This window comes from Bufo gargarizans, chromosome 6 (assembly GCF_014858855.1).
Source record: "Bufo gargarizans isolate SCDJY-AF-19 chromosome 6, ASM1485885v1, whole genome shotgun sequence".
Lineage (NCBI taxonomy): Eukaryota > Metazoa > Chordata > Amphibia > Anura > Bufonidae > Bufo > Bufo gargarizans.
Window position 1 is genome coordinate 157,688,277 of NC_058085.1, and position 24,921 is coordinate 157,713,197.

The window sequence follows — 24,921 nt, forward strand, 5'->3', positions numbered from 1 at the left end:
CTGAAGCCCTGGTGGCTACTGAAGAAAGGTTTCCTTTAAAACTGTATTGTACATTAAAAAAATAATCTATAGCTTTTCAAAAGTCTGTTCTAAATCTTTGATGGAGAAACACAGTGTCAGTGATTTAAATGGTCCTAGTCTATACTTCTCTATGACGCCTGCGTTTAAATTCTATAAATTAAATTTTCTATTGTAACTTTACATTGTTTAAATTTTTTTTTTTACAATTATCCCCTTCGTAACCTTTTAAAGAGTGGCCACATATTTTTGAATATGGACCTGAGCTTACCCCCACGGTTGTAGGACGTATTGACCTCATAGAGGGGGGTGCAGTGTTCAGGACCCCCTCCCAATAGCTCTTTGTGTCGGTCTGTGCATAGATTTCATTACATCTTCTCTGACAATAACATCAGATTGGTTTGTAAAGCAAGACCCTCCACGATCCAGCTGCTTTGGAACAGGGGATTTTCGCTCAATTTTAAATATGACCACACCTATTAAATCTAATACTGAACATAGGGGGAGATTTATCCTGTCCCTACGCCCGCTTTCTGGAAAGGGTGTGTGGAGAGAGAGCGAAGGGGGCGGGGTCAGTGGGTGCGGCACATTTATGTTTTATTACACCAGTTTTCTGGCGTAAATGATGACAGAAATCTACGGCAGCTTGGCGCTGCAATATAGTTCAGTCTAGGCGCATGGTTTGCTGGACGAGGTGCCTAATTTATGACAAGCCATAAGTAAAGCACATCCTCCGGCAGCACAGGCCATATCAAGACCAGCTTGTGTTTTTTTTTTGTTTTTTTTTGGTGGTTAATGTGCCATGGTTTACATTGGTTTGTACAGCTAGGTTTTGTAGCTGTCCATAAAGCTGTGTGGCGGTTTGTAGGAGTCCCCGAAGCTTTACAAGTTGTTTATAAGAAAATGTTCCCAGCATCTCACTTTGCAAATCCATATCTTGAAGGCCTGTTATTCATATTCAAAGACAACACTTTGTGTCTCCCAGCGAGTAGTGGCTTGTCTGTTGCCATAGCAACGAGGGCTTGATAACGCAAAAACTAAAGATGGAGAGTACAAGGGCTCTACTTCAGGAGCAGAAACCATAGACCTCTATAATTGCACAGCGGAGATTGTTACATACTGTAAGACATTATTAATTTGCAGCTTCATTTTTAAGATAAGTAATAATATAAGGGCTGACAAGGTGGACCACGTGGTCGTCTTCTGCTGTCAAGCTTCTATGTTTCTCCTGTAGATTTATGGCAGCCTTTTAAAGACTTTACTAGGCACATCCATATTAATGCGTTGCATAAAAAAAAAAAAAAAAAGTTTAAACAGAATCCGTCACACCAATTTTGGACTATTATCTGCTGTAATACATAAGTAGTACTATTTATTATATTCCTACTGCCCCCAGCCCCCCACTGTCAGCGCTGCACTAGAATACATTGTCAGGACTGCCAGGCACACGCACATGAGTCCTCTCCATTATGTTAGAACAGCACAGCAGTCCTGACTGTATTTCTGCACAGATTTGAGTGCTGACAGTAGGGGATGGCATTAGGAAAATAAAAAATTTGTGATCAGGACCCTCTATCTACAGTACTACACATGTATTACTGTAGATAATAGTCCAAAATTGGGGTGACAGATTCCTTTTAAGGGGCATCTGTCAGCAGATTAGTACATATGAAACATGTGCACTTGGCAGCTGAAGACATCTGTGTTGGTCCTATATTCATATGTGCTGCCATTTTTTTTATATATATGCAAATGAGTCTGTAGGAGCAACAGGGGCATTACCATTACACCTAGAGCAGTGATGGCAGACCTTTTAGAGACCGAGTGCCCAAACTGCAACCCAAAACTCACTTATTTATCGCGAAGTGCCAACATGGCCATTTACCCTGAATACTAATATAACATATCTTCCATGTACTTTATCATTTATCTATAATAGCCTGCCTACATTCAGTGAGCTGTGGGTGCCATTCATAGCATGCCCTGCGCTGATGAATGGCTGAAAAAGTCTAAGGCATAGTGTTACAACTTGGACTTCTTCCAGGGTGCGGGTGCCCACAGAGAGGGCACTGAGTGCCGCCTCTGGCACCCGTGCCATAGGTTCGCCATCACTGACCTAGAGGCTCTGCTGTCTCTGCATCTGCTGCGCCAATTCACAGGAAGAGGCAGTGAAACCATCATCACTCCTGTTCCTGTCAATGTGGAGAGGGCGCAGCAGTTGCAGAGAGAGCAGAGCCTCTAGGTGTAATGGCACATATGAACATGGGACAAACACAGATGTCTTCATCTGCCAAGCGCACATGCAACAGGTCAGCTAGTTTCATATGTACAATTCTGCTGACAGATGCCCTTTTAAGTTTCATTTCCACATCTTAAAGGGATCATCAACTTTATGTTGTTCTCACAGGAGGCAGTGTAAATTAGTGACAGACGCGCTGATATCAGCAGTTTGTCAATTCATATAAAATGTTTGGTGGGTGCTGAGCACATGCTGTATAATCTTTCCAGCCTGTGCCAAGAAGAGACATAGGCTGCCTGAGAGGTTATTCATAAGCTCCACATTAGATTATCAGCCAAAGCCTGCAGATTTGGCCAATGTACATTTAATTTGTATGGCCAGCTTCAGCACATGGGCACGGGTAAACATGAAGCCCCATCTCCATGTGCAGCCATATGTGGTTGTTTTGTCTGGTTCTGTGTTATTGAAGAATATTTCCATAGTACAGCATCCACTGGAATGTGAAAGATTTCTAATCATTTGGAAAATTAAAAAAACCCTCTGTCAAACAGAGATACAGTATGGCAGCATCGCCATAATACGGTCAGGTCCATGAGGCCTTGTCCACAAATGTACGATTATAATAAGAAAGTCTATTATACAGTCTCACTCAGGCGGTCACTCTGTGATTTCCATTGGTAGCAGCAGTATCATGTTTGTGACTATGCAGAATGACATGATGTTTCTCCTGTGGGATAGCGGTTAGTTTCCCTGTGCTTCTGTATGTCTCTCTCGTGTTTGTATTCTATTTATTCGACTGGTGGCTTGTCTTCGTGCTCTCTGCTGGGACTGGCTCCTTCACTCTTTTGCCTCACTAACGTGGTTTACCGTTGTCTGTTCTTTTTTTATTACCATGCTCCCCTTTTCTTTCTTTATCTATCTGCTACTTTCTGTCTCTCTCTCTCTCTCTCTCTCTCTTACTCTGGTCTGTCTAGAAAAGGAAGTCAAGCTCCAGTGTGCATTTAATGGTGAGCACCTCTCCTCGGCTGCCATGCATCACTGCATTGCTGACCACTTCATCTTTATTCCATGCATGTCCTGCTCACCTTCATCACCACTTAGTGCATGCTTTTGTAGCCACCATGCTGCACTTCGGATTTTCATTATCACCAGGATCTGGTCCAGGTCTTTGACGTTTGTGCTCGCTGTCCATTTCATTCTACACTGTAGAAATAACTGTACATTTTAGATACCACACAGAATAAATACAATGGATCATGGTTTAGTGTGGTGGTACGGTGGAAAGGGGAGCTGCACTAGCAATGGAGCTGGTTCTCTGTGATAGAACAAGCTATTTCCAGGGAGCAGAATAAAATATGTTACTACTTATTGTAAGGCCATTTTGAGAATTGCTAGATTTCACAATGTGAGACACAAGAACAGAGGATCCGTGTGCTCCGAGTGCCCCATTTGAATGGAGTAGTGGTTGAGCATGTGCACTTTTGCGCTATTTAAATTCTATGGCACTACCAGAGATAGAATACAATGCTTTGCTCTTTCCGCCAATCCCATAGAAATGGATGGAGCAGCAGTGTGCATGTTTGACTGTCACTTCATTCGGGGAAGGGAGAGGCTCCCTGTTCTTGTGGATGTGGGGGTCCCAGTCGCCAGGCCCTCAACGATCTAGCAGTTATATCCTATCTAGTGGATAAGGGATAATATATTCTTAGGGCCTATTACACTGGCCGAGGATCAGTCAGATCATAGGAACACTCGTTAGTGATAATATGCCGGTGTAATGGTGCCGGCGATTACCTGATGAATGAGCGAAATGCTTGTTCATTGAGTAATTGCATCTTTCATGCGGTCACAAAGGTAATTGTTTGCAGGCAGCAGATCGTGCTATCTAATCATGCTCTGCTGCCAGCAAATAATGGTTCTGTATGGGGACGAGCGATTGCATTAGCGATCGCTCCCTCGCTCCTCTCCATACTGTGGAGGAGATCGCTGCATGTACCGTATTTGCAGTGGTCTCCTTCACTGATGAGCAGGTAATTGTTGGGAAGGAACGCTTCCTTTAAGACACTCATCTGCTAAATCTAGCAGTGTAGTACAGGTCTTGCTAGAATTCCTGTTTAAATCTGTATCTATGCAAGGGATTCAGAGCTGTGTTAATCGGCACTAGTATTGGGCCAAAAAGTAACATGGTGTTACATTATAGTGCTTCATCTTAAAGACGAGGTACGGTTTGAGCATTGGTTAGCTCCCATATTTATGAGGTGCTGGCTCTGCCTGTCCACCCTGCTGATGATTGACAGTCCAATCCAATCTGGGGAGATTCAGGACCACACGTATATCAAGACTCATTGGTGACCACTGGGCACTGAACTACTCTAATGCTGGAACTGTTCTGTATAGTTAAAAAAATAATATGGGTCTATAGGTACATAAAACTTTGGGAAATGAATATTATTAATTCTAACTTTTTGTTAACAGTGCCTATGTTGCAGGGAGGGGATCTCAGCAGCAAAGCATTAATATTATTATTATTATTATTTATTATTAAAGCGCCATTCATTCCATAGCGCTGTAGATATGATAAGCGGTGCACATATATAACACAGACAATTGCACTAATCATAAACAAGATGAGTTACAAACTGGTACAGAAGGAGAGAGGGCCCTGCCCGTGAGGGCTTACAATCTACATGGTATGGGAGAAGGACACAGTATGTGCGGGTTAAGTTGGTCATGGCGGTATAGAGGCAGCAGGGTCACTGGTTGTAGGCTTGTCTGAAGAGGTGGGTTTTCAGGTTTCTTTTGAAAGATTCCACTGTAGGTGAGAGTCTGATATGTTGGGGTAGCGAGTTCAAGAGTATGGGGGATGCACGGGAGAAATCTTGGAGTCGATTGTGGGAAGAGAAGGAGGTCTTGTGAGGATCGGAGAGTGCGTGTGGGGATGTATCGGGAAAGTAGCTCAGAGATGTAGGGAGGGGACAGGTTATGGACGGCCTTGTATGTGTTTGTTAGTACTTTGAAGTGGATTCGTTGGGCAATGGGGAGCCAGTGAAGGGATTGGCAGAGGAGTAATAAGGTGAGAGGTGGATTAGTCGGGCAGCAGAGTTGAGGATAGATTGGAGGGAACTTACCACTAGGGTTGGGCCCACTGAACCATCAGCATATTGTTGTGGTTGGATTTTAGATACCCAAACATGCCCATGTGAAAACTGAGCATGTCAGAATTCGGTAGCAAAAAATTATATGCAAGATGGGTCTGGAGAAGATTCTAACAACAGGAGCATGACATGGTGGTTTAGTGGTCCCAAGGCCACTCTTTAAGTTGGAGTGGGAACAGGAGTATGTGCTGTCATCTAATTGGGAGGAGTACTGAAAGATACAACTTTAGTATGGTAATGCAGCATCAAGTGAGGGAAAACATCAGGGGAAGTAGGGGCTACTGATCTCCAGGGTTCAATAATCTAATATACATGATATTCTTTTAGGATTATCGGTTTTTGGACCTTAGTCATTATAATAAGAAAGGAGTACATTGCAAACCCTGCCCAAGGTGTACATATGTTCTACGATGTTAAATCATGAATGGACAATTTCTCCTCATTTTGTAGTCTAGTTTTTTCCCCGGTATAGCTTCATGCTATAGCAATTCATTCAGGGAAGAGAGAGGGAGAGGCTCCCTGTTCTTGTGGATGTGGGGGTCCCAGTGGCCAGGCCCTCAACGATCTAGCAGTTATATCCTATCTAGTGCATAAGGGATAACATATTCTTAGGGCTTATTACACTGGCCGAAGATCGGGAGATCATAGGAACACTCGTTAGTGATAATCTGCCGGTGTAATGGTGCCGCTGATTACCTAATGAATGAGAGAAATGCTTGTTCATTGAGTAATTGCTTCTTTAATGCAGTCACAAAGATAATTGTTTGCCGGAAACAATTCAAAGAAATATGTATATATAAAGCGGTCTCAAGTTGAAACAGAGAAAAGTAACTTGTGGGAGAAGCTGCTTGTATGATATACTGTGCATCAGGCTCAGACTGACCCACAGGGGTACAGGTGAATCCCCTGGTGGGCCCCTGAGCAAGGTGGGCCCCTAGACTCCCAACCCCTGCACAAGTGGCACATAACACAGTAGACTTACTGCACTACATACATATATTCAATGTACAGCACCTCAACCAGCCTATGTTCATATAAAAAAAAACGATAAATTATTAAAGAAACTCCCCAGTTTTTTATAGACCTGATCAGAGCCGAGATGACTTCTAGGTATAGAGGAAGGCTAGCCAGTATGCTCCTTCCCCAGGACCTGCCTTGCTGCAGGAACCCCTATAATCAATCATCTGGTATTCTTGCTGCTGGTAAAATTTTATTGTATCCGTACGGTGGGCCCCCAAAATAAATTTTACTGGCTGGCCCTAGGCACCCCAGTCCGACACTGCTGTGCATGCATCTATTTCTTTAGATGAATAATAGAGAAACGTCTGCTTGTGATGACCGTCCCGAGATGCTTACAGGCCTTTTTACAGACCATTTATTTGTTATAGCAAATGTCCATTACTGCTGAAAATACTATTATTTTGTCAGACTGCCAGCCATCACTTGTAAAGAACTGTAAATAATAACTGCCATGATGGATGCAAATTACAGTGCTTTATCATGTAAAAGATACCTTCATTAAGACAAGCTACAAATTGCAGACCAGGCTACAATAATCACTAGTGTTAGGTAGATATCAGGGCTGGGCAGGGCATAAGAGTTAACAATTTAATATAGTCTAAGTGTATGCACCATGAAACTGGTTTCTATTGACTGCTCATATTCTACACTTGCTAAATAGATAATTAGCAAAATTGCTATGATCACTTTTTGGGCATATTTTATTAAAAACCTGGGCCACCACGGGTTTTATTTATATTTGGCTGAACTTGTGTGCACATCTGCAAACAGTACCCTAATCAAATCTCCCCACGCCCTGGAGGAACCACAACAAATGAGCCTAACCATATAGCAACCCTTTTTGAAGGCTGTTAAGCAGTTCCCCCCTCTAATTCAGAGTCACTGTGCGATATTACATGATGCCTGTCCTTAGAGACATGTTCTGGTGGTTCTTTTTGCTTAATTGTTCCAAACAGTCTTCTTGTGATCTGGTAAGTTCTGTTGGCATATTTCTTTCAGTAGTAGTCAGATGAAGTGATGGCCTGTTCGCCCGCGAACACATGTGGGCTGCTATCTTTTCTCACAAGTCCGGCGGGGCACAGGTAAGCCCTCATCTGTGCGCGAGCTGCTCTGAAATCCAATACGGTCACCGGGAGCAGGCAGTTCCAAGAACAGCCGCCCGGGACCTTCATCGGGCTGTTCTTGGAACTGCCTGCTCCCGCTGACCACATTTGTTTCAGACCGGCTCGAGGCACAGGTAAGGGCTTACCTGTGCCTCGCCGGACCTGTGAGAAAAGATGGCAGCCCGCATGTGTTTGCGGGCGAACAATGCGAACTGCCCATCACTGGTCAGATGTATCGCTAACATGTCTATGCAGCTTGTTGGCTAAACAAGCTTGAAGAAGTGTGCAAGTGTTTTCATTGAAAAATAAGCTGCAGGAACAAAAGATATGAAATGTTGAAATCGAACATTCTGAATGTCTTAATTCCCCCAGCATCTGCTTTCAAGGGAAAGTTGAGAAACCCTCATACACAAGTCCCAGGTTTTGCCAACTTGCCTCTTATGAGTATGAGCACTTTAGCAGTAATGTTAAGCTCTTTACATCATTTGCTTGCTCAGTGTCTTAGTTCCCTTCAAAATCCTTGCTGTATGTAGTATCTTTTCAGATGGTGCAATGCACCTAGAAAAGGCTCATTTATATAGTAATTTGAAGAATACCTAGTTGTAAAGTGTCTGCCAGAGTCTGGTTGATCTATTATGGACATATAGTTACACAAAGGTATATAGAATTCTTTTCCCAGTTTTCTTCAGCAGGATAGGTAATAAGTGTGTGACACTAGAATGCGGTCCCAAGCCACAAATTCCTCCTCTGTGAATGCAGAGATACAGTAATAGAACATGCATCCTGCCAGTCCATTCTATATTTATGGTTATGATGGAAAACGTAGGGTGCATGCTTCATCACCACTCCAGAGATCTTGTGAGACCCATTATAGTGATCAGTTGTGGTTCCAGTGGTGGGCCCCAGCAAGCAGACATTTGGGAATAAGGAACTCAAAGTAAACTGACCCACATTGTATGAGATTTTTTGCTAAACACATGTAGATATGGATGGTGCCAAGTTTATAGTAACACCCAGGACCAAGTGCCTAAAGGTCCCCATTACAGATTTTGTTTTGGGGCTCAAGAACTTCTAGTTACACCTGTGGATAAAAGATTACTTGAAACACCAGGTCTGTTGGTTTAAAATGACAAATCTTTTAGTAGAGCTGTGCAAGGAAACCTAATATGCAGTGACTCATTCTTTATGGACATCTGGATGAGCTGTCGTTGTGCTTATAAATAAAGGTGAACCTGTCACGTTGACTATGCAGTCCTGGTATTGAGCAGTAGAGGCTGGGCAAATTGACATATAGTTTTGTAGGAAAAGATTTAGTATATCTTTTATTTTATTTTATTAATTTAAACCTCTGCTCATTCTTGGCTTTGGTGTCTAGTGGGAGGTCATATCAGTGACAGCTATCTCTATGTGCACAGTTATGCAAAGAAGGCTGTCAATCACCACCTAGGACTGCCCACTGGATTCCTAAGCATCGAAAGCGCAGAGATACATTTTTTTTTCCAACAACGAGTAGCAATCTGCTCAGCATCTCCTGCCCTATAGTATGCTACCTGCAGATCAGACAGTGTGTTCAACGTGACAGGTTCCCTTTAACCGCTTGCCGCCACGCTAACGCCGAAAGGCGTCATCGCGGCGGCTCTCCCAGGTCACACTAACGCCAATAGGCGTCATCTCGCGAGACGCGAGATTTCCTGTGAACGCGCGCACACAGGCGCGCGCGCTCACAGGAACGGAAGGTAAGCGAGTGGATCTCCAGCATGCCAGCGGCGATCGTTCGCTGGCAGGCTGGAGATCCGAATTTTTTAACCCCTAACAGGTATATTAGACGCTGTTTTCATAACAGCGTCTAATATACCTCCTACCTGGTCCTCTGGTGGTCCCTTTTGTTAGGATCGACCACCAGAGGACTCAGGTAGGTCAGTACAGTCACACCAAACACCACACTACACTACACCCCCCCCCCCCCCCCCGTCACTTATTAACCCCTTATAAACCCCTGATCACCCATGATCACCCCATATAAACTCCCTGATCACCCCCCTGTCATTGATCACCGCCCTGTCATTGATCACCCCCCTGTCAGGCTCCGTTCAGACGTCCGTATGATTTTTACGGATCCACGGATACATGGATCGGATCCGCAAAAAGCATACGGACGTCTGAATGGAGCCTTACAGGGGGGTGATCAATGACAGGCGGGTGATCACCCATATACACTCCCTGATCACCCCCTGTCATTGATCACCCCCCTGTCATTGATCACTCCCCTGTAAGGCTCCATTCAGACGTCCGCATGATTTTTACGGATCCATGGATCGGATCCGCAAAACACATGCGGACGTCTGAATGGAGCCTTACAGGGGGTGATCAATGACAGGCGGGTGATCACCCATATACACTCCCTGATCACCCCCCTGTCATTGATAACCCCCCTGTAAGGCTCCATTCAGACGTCCGCATGCGTTTTGTGGATCCGATCCATGTATCCGTAAAAAATCATGCGGATGTCTGAATGGAGCCTTACAGGGGGGGTGATCAGTGACAGGGGGGTGATCACCCTGATTACCCTGATCACCCCCTGTCATTGATAACCCCCCTGTAAGGCTCCATTCAGACGTCAGCATGCGTTTTGTGGATCCGATCCATGGATCCGTAAAAAATCATGCGGATGTCTGAATGGAGCCTTACAGGGGGGGTGATCAGTGACAGGGGGGGTGATCACCCTGATTACCCTGATCACCCCCTGTCATTGATAACCCCCCTGTAAGGCTCCATTCAGACGTCCGCATGCGTTTTGTGGATCCGATCCATGGATCCGTAAAAAATCATGCGGATGTCTGAATGGAGCCTTACAGGGGGGGTGATCAGTGACAGGGGGGTGATCACCCTGATTACCCTGATCACCCCCTGTCATTGATAACCCCCCTGTAAGGCTCCATTCAGACGTCAGCATGCGTTTTGTGGATCCGATCCATGGATCCGTAAAAAATCATGCGGATGTCTGAATGGAGCCTTACAGGGGGGGTGATCAGTGACAGGGGGGGTGATCACCCTGATTACCCTGATCACCCCCTGTCATTGATAACCCCCCTGTAAGGCTCCATTCAGACGTCCGCATGCGTTTTGTGGATCCGATACATGTATCCATGGATCCGTAAAAAATCATGCGGATGTCTGAATGGAGCCTTACAGGGGGGGTGATCAGTGACAGGGGGGTGATTACCCTGATCACCCCCTGTCATTGATAACCCCCCTGTAAGGCTCCATTCAGACGTCCGCATGCGTTCTGTGGATCCGATACATGTATCCATGGATCCGTAAAAAATCATGCGGATGTCTGAATGGAGCCTTACAGGGGGGGTGATCAATGACAGGGGGGTGATCAGGGAGTCTATATGGGTGATCACCCCCCTGTCATTGATCACCCCCCTGTCATTGATCACCCCCCCCTGGTAAGGCTCCATTCAGACATTTTTTTTGGCACAAGTTAGCAGAAATTTTTTGTTTGTTTTTGTTTTTGTTTTTTCTTACAAAGTCTCATATTCCACTAACTTGTGTCAAAAAATAAAATCTCACATGGACGCACCATACCCCTCACGGAATCCAAATGCGTAAACATTTTTAGACATTTATATTCCAGACTTCTTCTCACGCTTTAGGGCCCCTAAAAAGCCAGGGCAGTATAAATACCCCACATGTGACCCCATTTCGGAAAGAAGACACCCCAAGGTATTCCGTGAGGGGCATATTGAGTCCATGAAAGATTGAAATTTTTGTCCTAAGTTAGCGGAAAGTGAGACTTTGTGAGAAAAAAACAAAAAAAAATCAATATCCGCTAACTTATGCAAAAAAAAAAAAAATTCTAGGAACTCGCCATGCCCCTCATTGAATACCTTGGGGTGTCTTCTTTCCAAAGTGGGGTCACATGTGGGGTATTTATACTGCCCTGGCTTTTTAGGGGCCCGAAAGTGTGAGAAGAAGTCTGGGATCCAAATGTCTAAAAATGCCCTCCTAAAAGGAATTTGGGCCCCTTTGCGCATCTAGGCTGCAAAAAAGTGTCACACATGTGGTATCGCCGTACTCAGGAAAAGTTGGGGAATGTGTTTTGGGGTGTCATTTTACATATACCCATGCTAGGTGAGAAAAATATCTTGGTCAAATGCCAACTTTGTATAAAAAAATGGGAAAAGTTGTCTTTTGCCAAGATATTTCTCTCACCCAGCATGGGTATATGTAAAATGACACCCCAAAACACATTCCCCAACTTCTCCTGAGTACGGCGATACCAGATGTGTGACACTTTTTTGATGCCAAGGTGGGCAAAGGGGCACATATTCCAAAGTGCACCTTTCGGATTTCACCGGTCATTTTTTTACAGATTTTGATTGCAAAGTACTTCTCACACATTAGGGCCCCTAAATTGCCAGGGCAGTATAACTACGCCACAAGTGACCCCATTTTGGAAAGAAGACTCCCCAAGGTATTCCGTGAGGGGCATGGCGAGTTCCTAGAATTTTTTATTTTTTGTCGCAAGTTAGTGGAATATGAGACTTTGTAAGGAAAAAAGAGAAAAAAAAAAAAATCATCATTTTCCGCTAACTTGTGACAAAAAATAAAAAATTCTAGGAACTCGCCATGCCCCTCACGGAATACCTTGGGGTGTCTTCTTTCCAAAATGGGGTCACTTGTGGCGTAGTTATACTGCCCTGGCAATTTAGGGGCCCAAATGTGTGAGAAGTACCTTGCAATCAAAATGTGTAAAAAATGGCCTGCAAAATCTGAAAGGTGCACTTTGGAATATGTGCCCCTTTGCCCACCTTGGCAGCAAAAAAGTGTGACACATCTGGTATCGCCGTACTCAGGAGAAGTTGGGGAATGTGTTTTGGGGTGTCATTTTACATATACCCATGCTGGGTGAGAGAAATATCTTGGCAAAAGACAACTTTTCCCATTTTTTTATACAAAGTTGGCATTTGACCAAGATATTTTTCTCACCCAGCATGGGTATATGTAAAATGACACCCCAAAACACATTCCCCAACTTCTCCTGAGTACGGCGATACCAGATGTGTCACACTTTTTTGCTGCCAAGGTGGGCAAAGGGGCACATATTCCAAAGTGCACCTTTTGGATTTCACCGGTCATTTTTTACACATTTTGATTGCAAAGTTCTTCTCACACATTTGGGCCCCTAAATTGCCAGGGCAGTATAACTACCCCACAAGTGACCCCATTTTGGAAAGAAGACACCCCAAGGTATTCCGTGAGGGGCATGGCAAGTTTTTAGAATTTTTTATTTTTTGTCGCAAGTTAGTGGAATATGAGACTTTGTAAGAAAAAATAAAAAAAATAAAATCATCATCATTTTCCGCTAACTTGTGACAAAAAATAAAAAGTTCTATGAACTCACTATGCCCATCAGTGAATACCTTAGGGTGTCTACTTTCCGAAATGGGGTCATTTGTGGGGTTTTTCTACTGTTTGGGCATTGTAGAACCTCAGGAATCATGACAGGTGCTCAGAAAGTCAGAGCTGCTTCAAAAAGCGGAAATTCACATTTTTGTACCATAGTTTGTAAATGCTATAACTTTTACCCAAACCATTTTTTTTTTTATCAAAGACATGTAGAACAATAAATTTGGCGAAAAATGTATATATGGATGTGTTTTTTTTGCAAAATTTTACAGCTGAAAGTGAAAAATGTCATTTTTTTGCAAAAAAATTGTTAAATTTCGATTAATAACAAAAAAAGAAAAAATGTCAGCAGCAATAAAATACCACCCAATGAAAGCTCTATTAGTGAGAAGAAAAGGAGGTAAAATTCATTTGGGTGGTAAGTTGCATGACCGAGCAATAAACCGCTAAAGTTGTGGAGTGCCGATTTGTAAAAAAGGGCCTGGTCACTAGGGGGGTATAAACCTGTGGTCCTTAAGTGGTTAAGAGACATAAGAACAACAAACAAAAGTGCTTTCAAAGATTGTGAATCTCAACCTATGACCTTACATTTTCTCTGCAGTGGAGAAATCGAAGCCACACAGAGGGAATATCGTAACTTTTGGTAGAAAAAATTTCCTCAAGACCCATGAACAATGCCATCTAATTTCTGTTTACTTGTTATGCGACCAAACAGAAACCATTGGCATTATAAGCAATGTGGCTAAAAGACAGTCAATTTTAAAAGTACACTTTTTTTTATTTTTTATGGAGTTATCCAAAATTGGAAAACGTGTCTGCTTTCTAGCAACAAAACAATACCACACCTGCCCATGTTTTGTCCGGTATTGCAGCCTGGGTCCAGTGGAATGAATCATGGTTAATTCTAATTCCACACGTGTGGAAGAATGCAGCATGGTTATTCTAATCCTGAACCAGTTCATTGCAATTCTTTACTTTGATGAAGCCAAAGTGCACTAAATTGGTGCATATTTTATAATAGATAGCAAAAATTGAGGGTCAATAAAACTATATCACAAAAAAATTGCAATTAAAATAAGACTAGGTGGAAACTAGCACGACTAAATCACCGCTTTTTGAGCTTTTGAGAATGGGAGTGATGAATTGTCCTCCAACAATTGGAATTCTAAACCTAGTCTAACTCCTGAAGTGGAAAGAAGCCATGCGCATTCTTGATGGCTATCTTTTCTGAACATTATTTTTTTTACTTTTGGGGCAGGGTATATGCTTGTATATAAATAACCATGTGGTTGAACACATTGCTCTGTGCACTAGAGGGCTACAACACAAACCAATATTGAGGGAGTTGAAGATCGTCAGCTTAAGCACAAAGTAAAACCTTAGTACTCTTCTATGCCTGTTTTATGTCTCACTAATAAATATTAAAATCGGCATATATGTAGAGAAAAGACTACTATGTAGATAAGTATCTGAGCTGGGACCAACACGCCACAGTTTACGTTTGAAATTTTTTATTTATTTTTTTGCAGTTGATAAAATGGGTTGATCTTATCGGTAGGAAAAATTGAATGGACATTTTTTTTTCTAGTCTTCTCATTTTGGGATCTATTCAAAAAACAAATATAAAGGTGCTAAAAATGCATAATATTTCAACAAGAAACCTAACGGTTAACAAAAAAAAAGGAGTATGGACATTGCTCGCAGTAGGACATCAATGTATGATACTACACTTAACGGACGTTTTAATTACATTCTGGTCAATTTGGTGCTTTTATAGAAATTTTTTCTCCCTAAACTTAGATGAATGTTTCCCGTATCTGTCCTTAAAGATCCCCAACAGGCCATATATTTCCTTAAAGTTTAGTTGTCAAAAAAAATATGGACGTCATAGTTTAGATCGGTGAGGTCTGGTTACTGAGAACTCAATCAGCCACTGAAACAAGGGGGTTACCCAAACTCCGTGCCTTTTAAGCTGTGATCTGCTTGGTGAGGTGTGTTTAGCACCGTATGAACCCATAGACTTTCTATGAGCCTGTACATTACTCTAGTTGGAGAGGAAGAGCCAAGCGGAGCTGATGAAAGTTAAAGGGTCACAGTCTTCAGCTGAGCACTTCTGCCCCTTTATTTCATCTATCAGTGGGGGGGGGGGGGGTTCCTGCTCAGGGACCCCCACCAATCAACATTTTTGAAATGTCACTATGATATTTAGGAGTTGTTTTTTTTTTTAAATGATTATGACACTGTAATGTTACATAGGATATTTCATTAATTTAACTAAATCAATAATTAGTACAAGATTTATTTTGGAAAATATGCAAGACATGCCCTATTGGAGTTCTTTGAGGATAGGGTTGGGAAACACTGACCTAAATGATCCTAAATTGATAAAAAAAAAAAAATAACAGGGAGCCTCACTTCTGTTTATGGGGTACAGTTGCAAATGTCAATCTAGTTTCTCATGAATAACTGACAGAACTGTGGCTCAACAGTTGTGGTTAAAAGTTAGGGCACCTCTCTGTGTACTCCAAACCAGGCCTATTTTTCACTGCCCATGCTGTGGACTAAGCATGACTTCCATATCACAACCATTCCAGTCTTCTGTACTTTTGTGTCGTATTACCATTGTACAGTGTTTGGCAAACCTTCCATAGTTGACTTAAGAGTTCGGTATCATGTCATCTATGTGTTTTGTGATTGTTCCATTCTTCTAAAGTGTCTTAATTAGTAAATTCAATGATCCTCATGGCTTCAAAACATTTTCCGACTGTTTTATGTCTCATTGCTCTTAATTTCCTCTGACAGCATTGTAGAACTTTCCTTTATCATCCTTGGTTTCAGAGGAAACCAATGTTTTCTCCAGTATGTGTTCTAGGAGGAGGAAACAGAACCTTTTTTTTTTTTTATCTTTTGACAGCTTAAACCAATTCACCCCATCAGCAGAACTAAACAATCTGTTTTTCTATCTCAGCCGCAGACCAACAACAAAAACAGCATAGTAAGCCCAGCAAAAGAAAATCCCCCATTGCAGACAACAATGGTATCTTCCCCATCTACTATTATTTTGGGGGTTTCGGTGTCTGGGATGTGAGCAGTGGGAATGCTGCTTGTGCTGTGACATCCAAAACTCATGTTTGCATTTTATTTTACTTCTGCTCTTGTTGTTTGTTTTGTTTGTGGAATACGGTTTCTTTCTTATTTTTCTATAACCTGTTGGGAAGAGGATTGTCAGTGGCCTCCTGGTATCCCAATATAATTGGAATCTCTCTATATATATGAACACCCAAACCATAACTTTTTCACTGCCTAAAGTCATAGAGCCATGACATAATATTAGTGACTAAATTCAGCAGTAAATGTCAAAAGGATCCAGGTGGTCATCTGCATTAGATGTAGGGGTGGTAAGCAAAACACTAACATAAGACCTACTACATTGTCATGGCCTACTAAACTGGTGCTGCATTCTCTAAAAAATGCCTTGAAATAGAGGACCAGATAATCACATATAGGAAGCATGTGGAATTAGGTGAATCACCATAAAGTCAATTAAACAGTATATAGTAACAACTTCAACAGCAAAATCTAGAGTTCACCAAGGCATTCCCCACACCCAATAGGGTGGACCTAATGCTGTCATTGTTAAAGGGGTTCTCCCTGGGAATTAAGAAAATGAAAATACTTAAATATGACTTCATTATAAATACATTACTAAATACCTTTTATTAGTTATAATGGCTCGTTTTGTCTGGGGAGCAATCATTAGGAAAAATTAAATTGCTGCCATGTTACTAGTCCACACATAACCTGGCTTAATTACACAGGAGGACAAGTTAAAGAGCTGCGCCATCGTCCTCTCTTACTTTGTCAGGGATTATGATCCTGAATACAGTTTAATATGATCTTCAGATGAATTTCTGTAGGAATGGAGTTCATTAGGAGACATGAAGTACAGAGAGGATAGTGGGGGTGTAGATAATGAGCAGCAGCACTTGTATGCAGTCTCCTTTTACCACAGCCCCACATTACCACAGTATGTCCTCTCTGTACTTCATGTCTCCTCATGAACTCCATTCCTACATAGATTCAGCTGAAAATCTTATCAGCTATATTCAGGATCACAATCCCTGACAAACAGAGCAGGGAGGAGTATGAGGTAGTTCTTTAACTCAGTGTTGTAATGTAACTTGTCCTCCTGTGTGATTAGGATAGGATATGTATGTAGTAATAGGACAGCAGCCATTTTATTTCTCCTAATAGCTCCCTAGACAAAATTAACCATTATAGCTAATGAAATGTATTTGGGAATATAATTATACTAAAGTAATATTTAAGTATTTTCATTTTCTTAATTCACGGAGAACCCCTTTAAGGTGTGCATGCAGTCACCAGACTAGTACCATTGACCTCATCCATGCTCTCCACTGTGTGTCATTTTCATTATTGGTGATTGTGAAAACTATTTACAACTAACTATACCTTGGTTTTTTTATGTGTGGTTGAAAAGCTTCACACTGTTAACATTCTTCATAGAAAATGTATTTGTTTCACATGATTGGGGCTGAGATGGGCCAGGTTAGGGCCTTAGATGGTTCTGGTTGCCCAGTATTGGGCTAATGTTCCCTCCAGTGACATGTGACTAACTACATCTGCAAGTAACAATATAAATAAAATCTATTCAGTGGCCCATCACTTACCCATAGCTCATTGATAATTAACCTTAAAGGGGTTGTGCAAGAATGGGTGGAAGCTGGCAAACCTCCCACTTGACCAGACTTGTAAAAGGAAGCTTATTAACCTGCTTCTTGGCTGTGGCTCCCCGCTCCGTCTCAAAGCCTGTGATGCTCCGCTGGTCATCTTTGCTTTAAACATCTGGTTTGACATCGTCTGCAGCCAATCACTTGCCATGACGGTGACTGGCTTGCCTTACATCATGACTAGGGATGAGCAAACTTTAAGTTTTCAAGTTCGGTGTACAAGGTTCCGGTTATCTAAGAATTCCATTATGGATTCCGCTGCCATGGACCATAAGCTCATCCCTAGTCATGACAAATGGTCACATGGCACAAGGAAATCCAGTCACCGCTAAGGCCAGTGATTGGCTGCAGGTGATGTCACACCAGATGTTTACAGCAAGGAAGCCCTGTGGAGCAGCACAGGCTGGTAGAAGAATGAGCGGGGAGCCACTGCTAGGAAGCAGGTAAGTGGGAGGATTTTCCCCCCAAAAAAAAAAAATATTCTTGCACATCCCCTTTAAATAACAAAGACAAAGGCCATGAAAACTCCTAAATGTAAAGTCTTGACTTATAAAGCTCAAATAATTTTTTGACGTGAGTTAAAATGAAAATATAAAAAAACATAAATTTAGACACATGCAAAGGCCCTTTTTCTTCTTTTTACCCACACTACCTTGTGTATATAGCATGGCCTTTGTTTTTGTGAATGTACACCATGGAATCTAGCACAACTGAATCACCGCTCTCTATAGCAGGTTTTAATAATGGGTATTCATCACATCTTGGCTATGGCACATTTTTGTTTGTTTGTGTTTTGGTCATTATTACATTTTATTTTATATGCAGAACGTTCTTTTTATAACTGATGAATACTCATGCTCCAGGTGGATATTTTGCCATTGAGTGTGATACCATGGATGGCTTTTTTTCCACCAGAATTTTTATTTCTTAACAACCCACCATATACTTGCCTATTTTTTTTCTAATATCAACACACCTTGCCCCCTAGACATATAGGCACAGATATTTCTAGTTTCCACAAACTACCAAAAGGCAGTTCTCTTTTTCTGTCTGTGTGTGAAGTCTATGTTTTTATAAAGTACTGTCTTCGTATTATTCCTTGTTATGTGTGTCCCCATCCCCTTCATCTTGTATTTGACTTTTTCTGCTTTGTGCTCCTTTTCAGGAACCTCAAACAACTGTTGTCCATAATGCAACAGATGGAATAAAAGTAAGAATCCTCTTTTTTTTCAACAATTTTACATGATGCCACTGAAATCCATAGTTAAAGGGGTTCTGCACCTTCATTTAACTGATGATCTATCCTCTGGATAGATCATCAGCTTCTGATCGGCGGGGGTCCGACACCCGGGACCCCCGCCGATCAGCTGTTTAAGAAGGCAGCGGCGCTCCAGCAGCGCCGCTGCCTTCTCACTGTTTACCGCCGGGCCGCCCGCCCACTGACGTCATGACTTGTATCAACTAGAGTGGGCGCGGCTAAGCTCTGTTCACTTGAATGGAGCTTAGCCGCGCCCGCTCTAGTTGATACAAGTCGTGACGTCAGTGGGCAGGCGGCCCGGCGGTAAACAGTGAGAAGGCCGCGGCGCGGCTGGAGCCCCGCTGCCTTCTCAAACAGCTGATCGGCGGGGGTCCCGGGTGTCGGACCCCCGCAGATCAGAAGCTGATGATCTATCTAGAGGATAGATCATCAGTTAAATAAAAGTGCAGAACCCCTTTAAACTTAAAGGGAACCTGTCATCAACTATATGCTGACCTCACTGAGGGCAGCATAAAATGGTGAGAGAAATACTGATTCCAGTGGTGTGTCACTCATGAGCTAATAGTAAGTGGTTGCTGAGAACCAGCATCATAATCATTGCAGCCCAGGCCTTGAAAAGAGTCAAATCTACCTGAGAAGAGTCCTGGTTATTATAATCTCCTGCTCTCCTGCCCACCTGCTGATGATTGGCAGTTCTCTCCTAGAGAGAAAGGGAGAAAACTAGGTAGAAGCCTGTCAGTCATCAGCAGGTGGGCATGAGAAGAATAACCATGACTCTTCTCAGGTGGCCGTGACTCTTTTCCAGGCCCAGTCTGCAATGATTGTTATGTTAGTTCTTGGCAACCACTTACTTTTAAATAAAAGACCGCTGAAATCAACTCACCTGTCTCTACTTCATTCTGCCGTTAGTATGGGCAGCATAAAGTTGATGACAGGTTCCCTTTAATGGCATACTTGCAGTGTCTACATATACAACCATGCCATGCCTTTGCAGGATCTCAGATGTTCCAAGTGGTTATTTTTATTTATTTATTTATGGAATTAACTTTCATTGAGGATTTTCAACAAATGCAATAAATTTTGTGATCATCCATAACTTTACTCCTCAATAATGTCAGTTATTTAATTAGATGACTAAAGGGATTAGCCACTTTCTGGTTACTGTTGATCAGTGTGTACTGTACATAAGATGACTATACGATCCTTACTAATATAGTTTTTTTTTAACATTATGCACCATTTTCTATATTTTATAAGCCATGTTCCCTTGTTGACAAGTCTTTTGTTCTGTCCACATAAAATGGCTGCTGACGGAGGGTCTTGCAATCAGGCCAGTCACTCCATCTCCTCCTTTCAGATACACTGCCCTTGTCACCTGCATTTGTAATGTTGGGGGTTTAGTTCAGGTAAAGTGTGTTTGACTAGAGGAGGCTGAGTGATGTGTTTAGTCACATGACCCTCCATCTGCAGCCATCTTGTCAGGACCTCTGGACAGGACAGAATATTTACCCAACAAGTGGACGTGGCTTACGAAATATAGAAAACAGCACAGAATATCAACAAAGACTATATTAGTAAGTGCCATATAGTCATATTACAAACTCGCCGATCAACAGTAGCCAGAAAGTGGCTAACCCCTTTAATGATCAGCATTAAAAAGACTTAATTAAAAAACACATATAAGCAGAATCAACCCTATTAAGTCAGGTATACTGGCTGTAGGTGTTGATTTTGTTGCCTAAAATGAACCTGTCCTGTAAAAATGATGGCATTTCCATAAATAAAATTAAAAAAAAATCTTTATGCGAATGAAAGCTTCAGTGCATCCAGGTTAAGGCCAGCAGTGGGAAGCTGAGGTGCACAGAAGGTCTAGGCCCTGCTCCTCAGTGCACTGAAAAAAAAAAAAAGCTTTGTGACATTAGACATTAACCCTGGCTACATATCGTATTTTTTTTCCTCATACAATTGGCCACTTAAGGGGTCATATCAAATAATTGCCATAGATCAAAGATATTTTCCTTCATGTTTTTTTCATAGAAAAGGAAAATAGTGGACCATAATCGGGCTTGGCAGCCATACATAGTGGTTCCTAGATGGGTACATATGACGCATGGTTCTTGTAACCAAAAGACCTGCTAATCTGGCACAAGTGATGTTTAAAGGGAACCTGCCAGGGCCAGCATGAAACATGGATGAGCTCTCTCATTAAACACCAATTTGTGGTGCTCTGAAATGCTGCATATGTCAAAGAAATTGTAGTGTTGTAATGGACTTGAAACAGTGAAAAGAGCCATCTGGACAGCTTCCTGAGAACTTCTCTCCACCCAGCTTGGTTTAATTGACAGGTCTCTCAATATTTGTGTATAGGCCCAGACTTATCAATCAAGTTGCGTTGAGTAGAAGCCTGTGTGGAGTTTCAATGACTCCTTTTTGAACTATATTTTTTCTGAAATACCACAGCTTAGAGGACCTTTCACAGATTATGACACTGTGAACTAAGTATACAGACATGGAGAGCGGCACCCGGGGATCTCCCTGCACTTACTATTATCCCCGGGCGCCGCTCCGTTCTCCTGCTATGCCCTCCGGTATCTCCGGCCACTAAGTTATAGTAGGCGGAGATTTCAGTCACTAAGTTATGGTAGGCGGAGTCTGCCCTTGTTCTGCTCTAGCGCTGGCCAATCGCAGCGCAGAGCTCACATCCTGGGAGGTTATTTTCTTCCAGGCTGTGAGCTCTGCAATGCGATTGGCCAGCGCTGCAGAAGAACAAGGGCAGACTCCGCCTACTGTAACTTTGTGACCGGAGATACCGGAGGGCATAGCAGGAGAACAGAGCGGCGCCCAGGGACAATAGTAAGTGCAGGGAGATCCCCAGGCGCCGCTCTCTATGTCTGTATACTTAGTTCACAATGTCAAAATCGGTGAAAGGTCCTCTTTAAAGTAAACCATTGTAGTTTGAAAACAGCCTGGTCCTGTTTCATGCTGACCATGGTGCGAGCAGAAGGAAGCTCCTGTCAGGTTCTTTTTAAATAATGTATCATTTACTAACGATGGCAATGCCAAATTCTGGCAGTTTGGCTCATTTTACAGTATAAACATGTGACCGCATATAGTCTGTCACCACCCATGGCACTGTAAATATTGTCTATATTCTTATGATGCCACAAGGAAACCAACTGCAAGGAACTTGAATTCCTAATCACTGCCCTCCTTTTTTCCTAAACAAGCACTAATTTACGCAGCTAAATGATATACTGTATATAAACAGCTGACAATGACATTGTCATATACAGTAAATTAGGATAAAGTACCTATCTTCAATTAGGTGTAAACTTCCTTTTTGGGAATGACTAATATTTTTGGAAAAATGTTGCTTAGAATCTAATGACGTTGAGGACTAAAGTAAAAGTTTCCTTATGATATTCGTTCACTCATGTATGAGAAATCATATACTTTTCCTTTCCTAGGGATCAACTGAGAGCTGTAATACAACAACTGAAGATGAAGATCTAAAAGGTAATGCTGCCTATGTTTTTTTAGTCCCATTTTAAGATCTCTGCCTGCTGCTGATGCATGGTAATTTTTTTTTTGTATATTAAACTTTTGATCACCTATTTGAGTCACAGTAAAACTGCAGCATTGTCGTGACTTGCAAATTGGTAATTAACATAAAAGATTTCCACCTAGTGAAATATTTAGATTATGTGTAATTCGTCATGAAGAACCCTATTCAAGGATCAGATGTCTTGAAAATGGTTAGAAATTGAAACTTGCAATATATTAGTTCGCAGTGGTTAAGCTTTATGTATATAGAGTTGGAAAAAGGGGTTGTCCAGTGAAAAATATTCTGCATAAATGTAACCAAAAGAAAACAAGTTACTAATTATATATATAGAGAGAGAGAGAGAGAGCAAAAAGGCAACACTCAAAAATCTATAAAAATGCTAAAATATTTATTCACTCATGTGTATACACGACGTTTCGGCTCAACTCTAGAGCCTTTCTCTAACAGAAAAAAAATAAAATAAAATATATATATAGTCAGGTCCATAAGTATTGGGACATCGACACAATTCTAACATTTTTGGCTCTATACACCACCACAATGGAGTTGAAATTAAACAAACAAGATGGGCTTTAACGGCAGACTGTCAGCTTTAATTTGAGGGTATTTACATCCAAATCAGGTGAACGGTGTAGGAATTACAACAGTTTGCATATGTGCCTCCCACTTGTCAAGGAACCAAAAGTAATGGGACAGAATAATCATAAATCAAACTTTCACTTTTTAATAATTGGTTGCAAATCCTTTGCAGTCAATTACAGCCTAAAGTCTGGAATACCTAGACATCACCAGACGCTGGGTTCCATCCCTGGTGATGCTCTGCCAGGCCTCTACTGCAACTGTCTTCAGTTCCTGCTTGTTCTTGGGGCATTTTCCCTTCAGTTTTGTCTTCAGCAAAAGGATATATGAAGATCGGAGCACTGGGGATAATTGAAATGCTGTATATAAACAAATTATTTAACTTGCATTATTGGAACACATTTAAAGGGGTTTTCCAGATATTGGTTTAGTAGTGTTACAGTACCATTTTTATTTTTTAGATCTGCTTTTATGAAAATCTGGGGGGAAAAAAGACTTTTTTAAATGATAACCGGTTTTACACATGAGAACCTCTGTTTCTGTAATGACAGTGAACATGAGAGAAATCACAAGTGGAAATGTCATGAGATCGCCGCAGCACTGGTTTCTCCGGCTTCAGACTTATGAACGTGTCATCACTTTGGCTAGGGAAATCTGTGAGAAGGCCGCCACGCTACCGCATGTGCAGATGCCTTCTCAAACAGCAGATCGGCAGAGGTCCTGGGTGTCGGACTCCCACTGATCAGATACTGACTTATGCAGAGGATAGGTCATCAGTATTTAAAGGGGTTGTGTCACTTCAGCAAATAGCATTTATTATGTAGAAGAAGTTAATACAATTATTATACTCCATATTGCTTCCTTTGCTGGCTGGATTTATTTTTCCACCACATTATACACTGCTCATTTCCATGGTTACAACCATCCTGCAATCCATCAGTGGTGGTCGTGCTTGCACACTATACGAAAAAAGTGCCAGTCTCTCTGGTGGCCGGGACCAAGGGAGCGCACACAGGCTTGTGCTTTTTTTCTATAGTTTGCAAGCACGGCCACCGCTGATGGATTGCAGGGTGGTCATAACCATGGAAACAAGCAGTGTATAATGTGATGGATGAACCAATCCAGCTAGCAAAGGAGACAGTATAGAGAATCACAATACATAATTACCGTAAGTGCCTTGTATTAACTTCCTCTACATGATAAATGCCATATGCTGCAGTGATAAAACCCCTTTAATGTTGATTTCACTTGGCAGAGTCTTTAATGGTCAGTTACGGGTTATCATAACTTTTAACAGATTTTAAGTTATTATAACTTTTAACAACCGTTTTGATTCAGTTTTTTTTTAGCCAAATCCAGGGGTTCATCCAAGAAGGATGAAAAGTATGAAGGAAACACTGGTCCATCTCTTCTTTCATATACTTTCCTAAAAAAAAATCCAGACTTACAACTCCTGTCAGTTCTTCTTCATGTCAAGCTGCTAGTAATGTTGCTCATTCAATTATAGATTGATTCACTTTTGCCAAAAATAGCGCAAAACATACACTTGACTGTAGTCCTAGTAACAAATAATGGTAAAGTATGTCGGATGAATCATAACTAGGCTGCACCGCTCTATAGATTTGATGACGTTGTTCCTATGATCTTTTGGATCTACCAGAATATGAAAATGTCCACTTTACTTGTGTCATTCAGAGCTTTCTGCCTGGATGGCGGCCCTACCCCATATCATGGTAACAGGATGTGTTGCAGCTTATAAATGATGCAGTGAAATGCTGAGACGACATGTACTTTACTAAGATCGAGCAGAGCACAGGG

At 41.9% G+C, this 24,921-nt stretch overlaps 1 protein-coding gene across 17 annotated transcripts in view; it reads left to right on the forward strand.

Moving 5' to 3' along the window:
- Window positions 1-24,921, forward strand: part of CAMK2G (calcium/calmodulin dependent protein kinase II gamma) — a 267,692-nt gene that overhangs the window by 220,813 nt on the left and 21,958 nt on the right. For 9 of the 17 annotated variants that reach the window (XM_044296197.1, XM_044296199.1, XM_044296202.1 and 6 more), the window contains 2 exons: window positions 18,867-18,911; window positions 22,427-22,475. In XM_044296197.1, the coding sequence (XP_044152132.1) occupies window positions 18,867-18,911; window positions 22,427-22,475 (94 nt within the window). Of the gene's footprint in view, window positions 1-15,918; window positions 15,988-18,866; window positions 18,912-22,426; window positions 22,476-24,921 lie in introns of all 17 variants that reach the window. The other 8 variants (XM_044296195.1, XM_044296196.1, XM_044296200.1 and 5 more) reach the window with 1 other exon arrangement.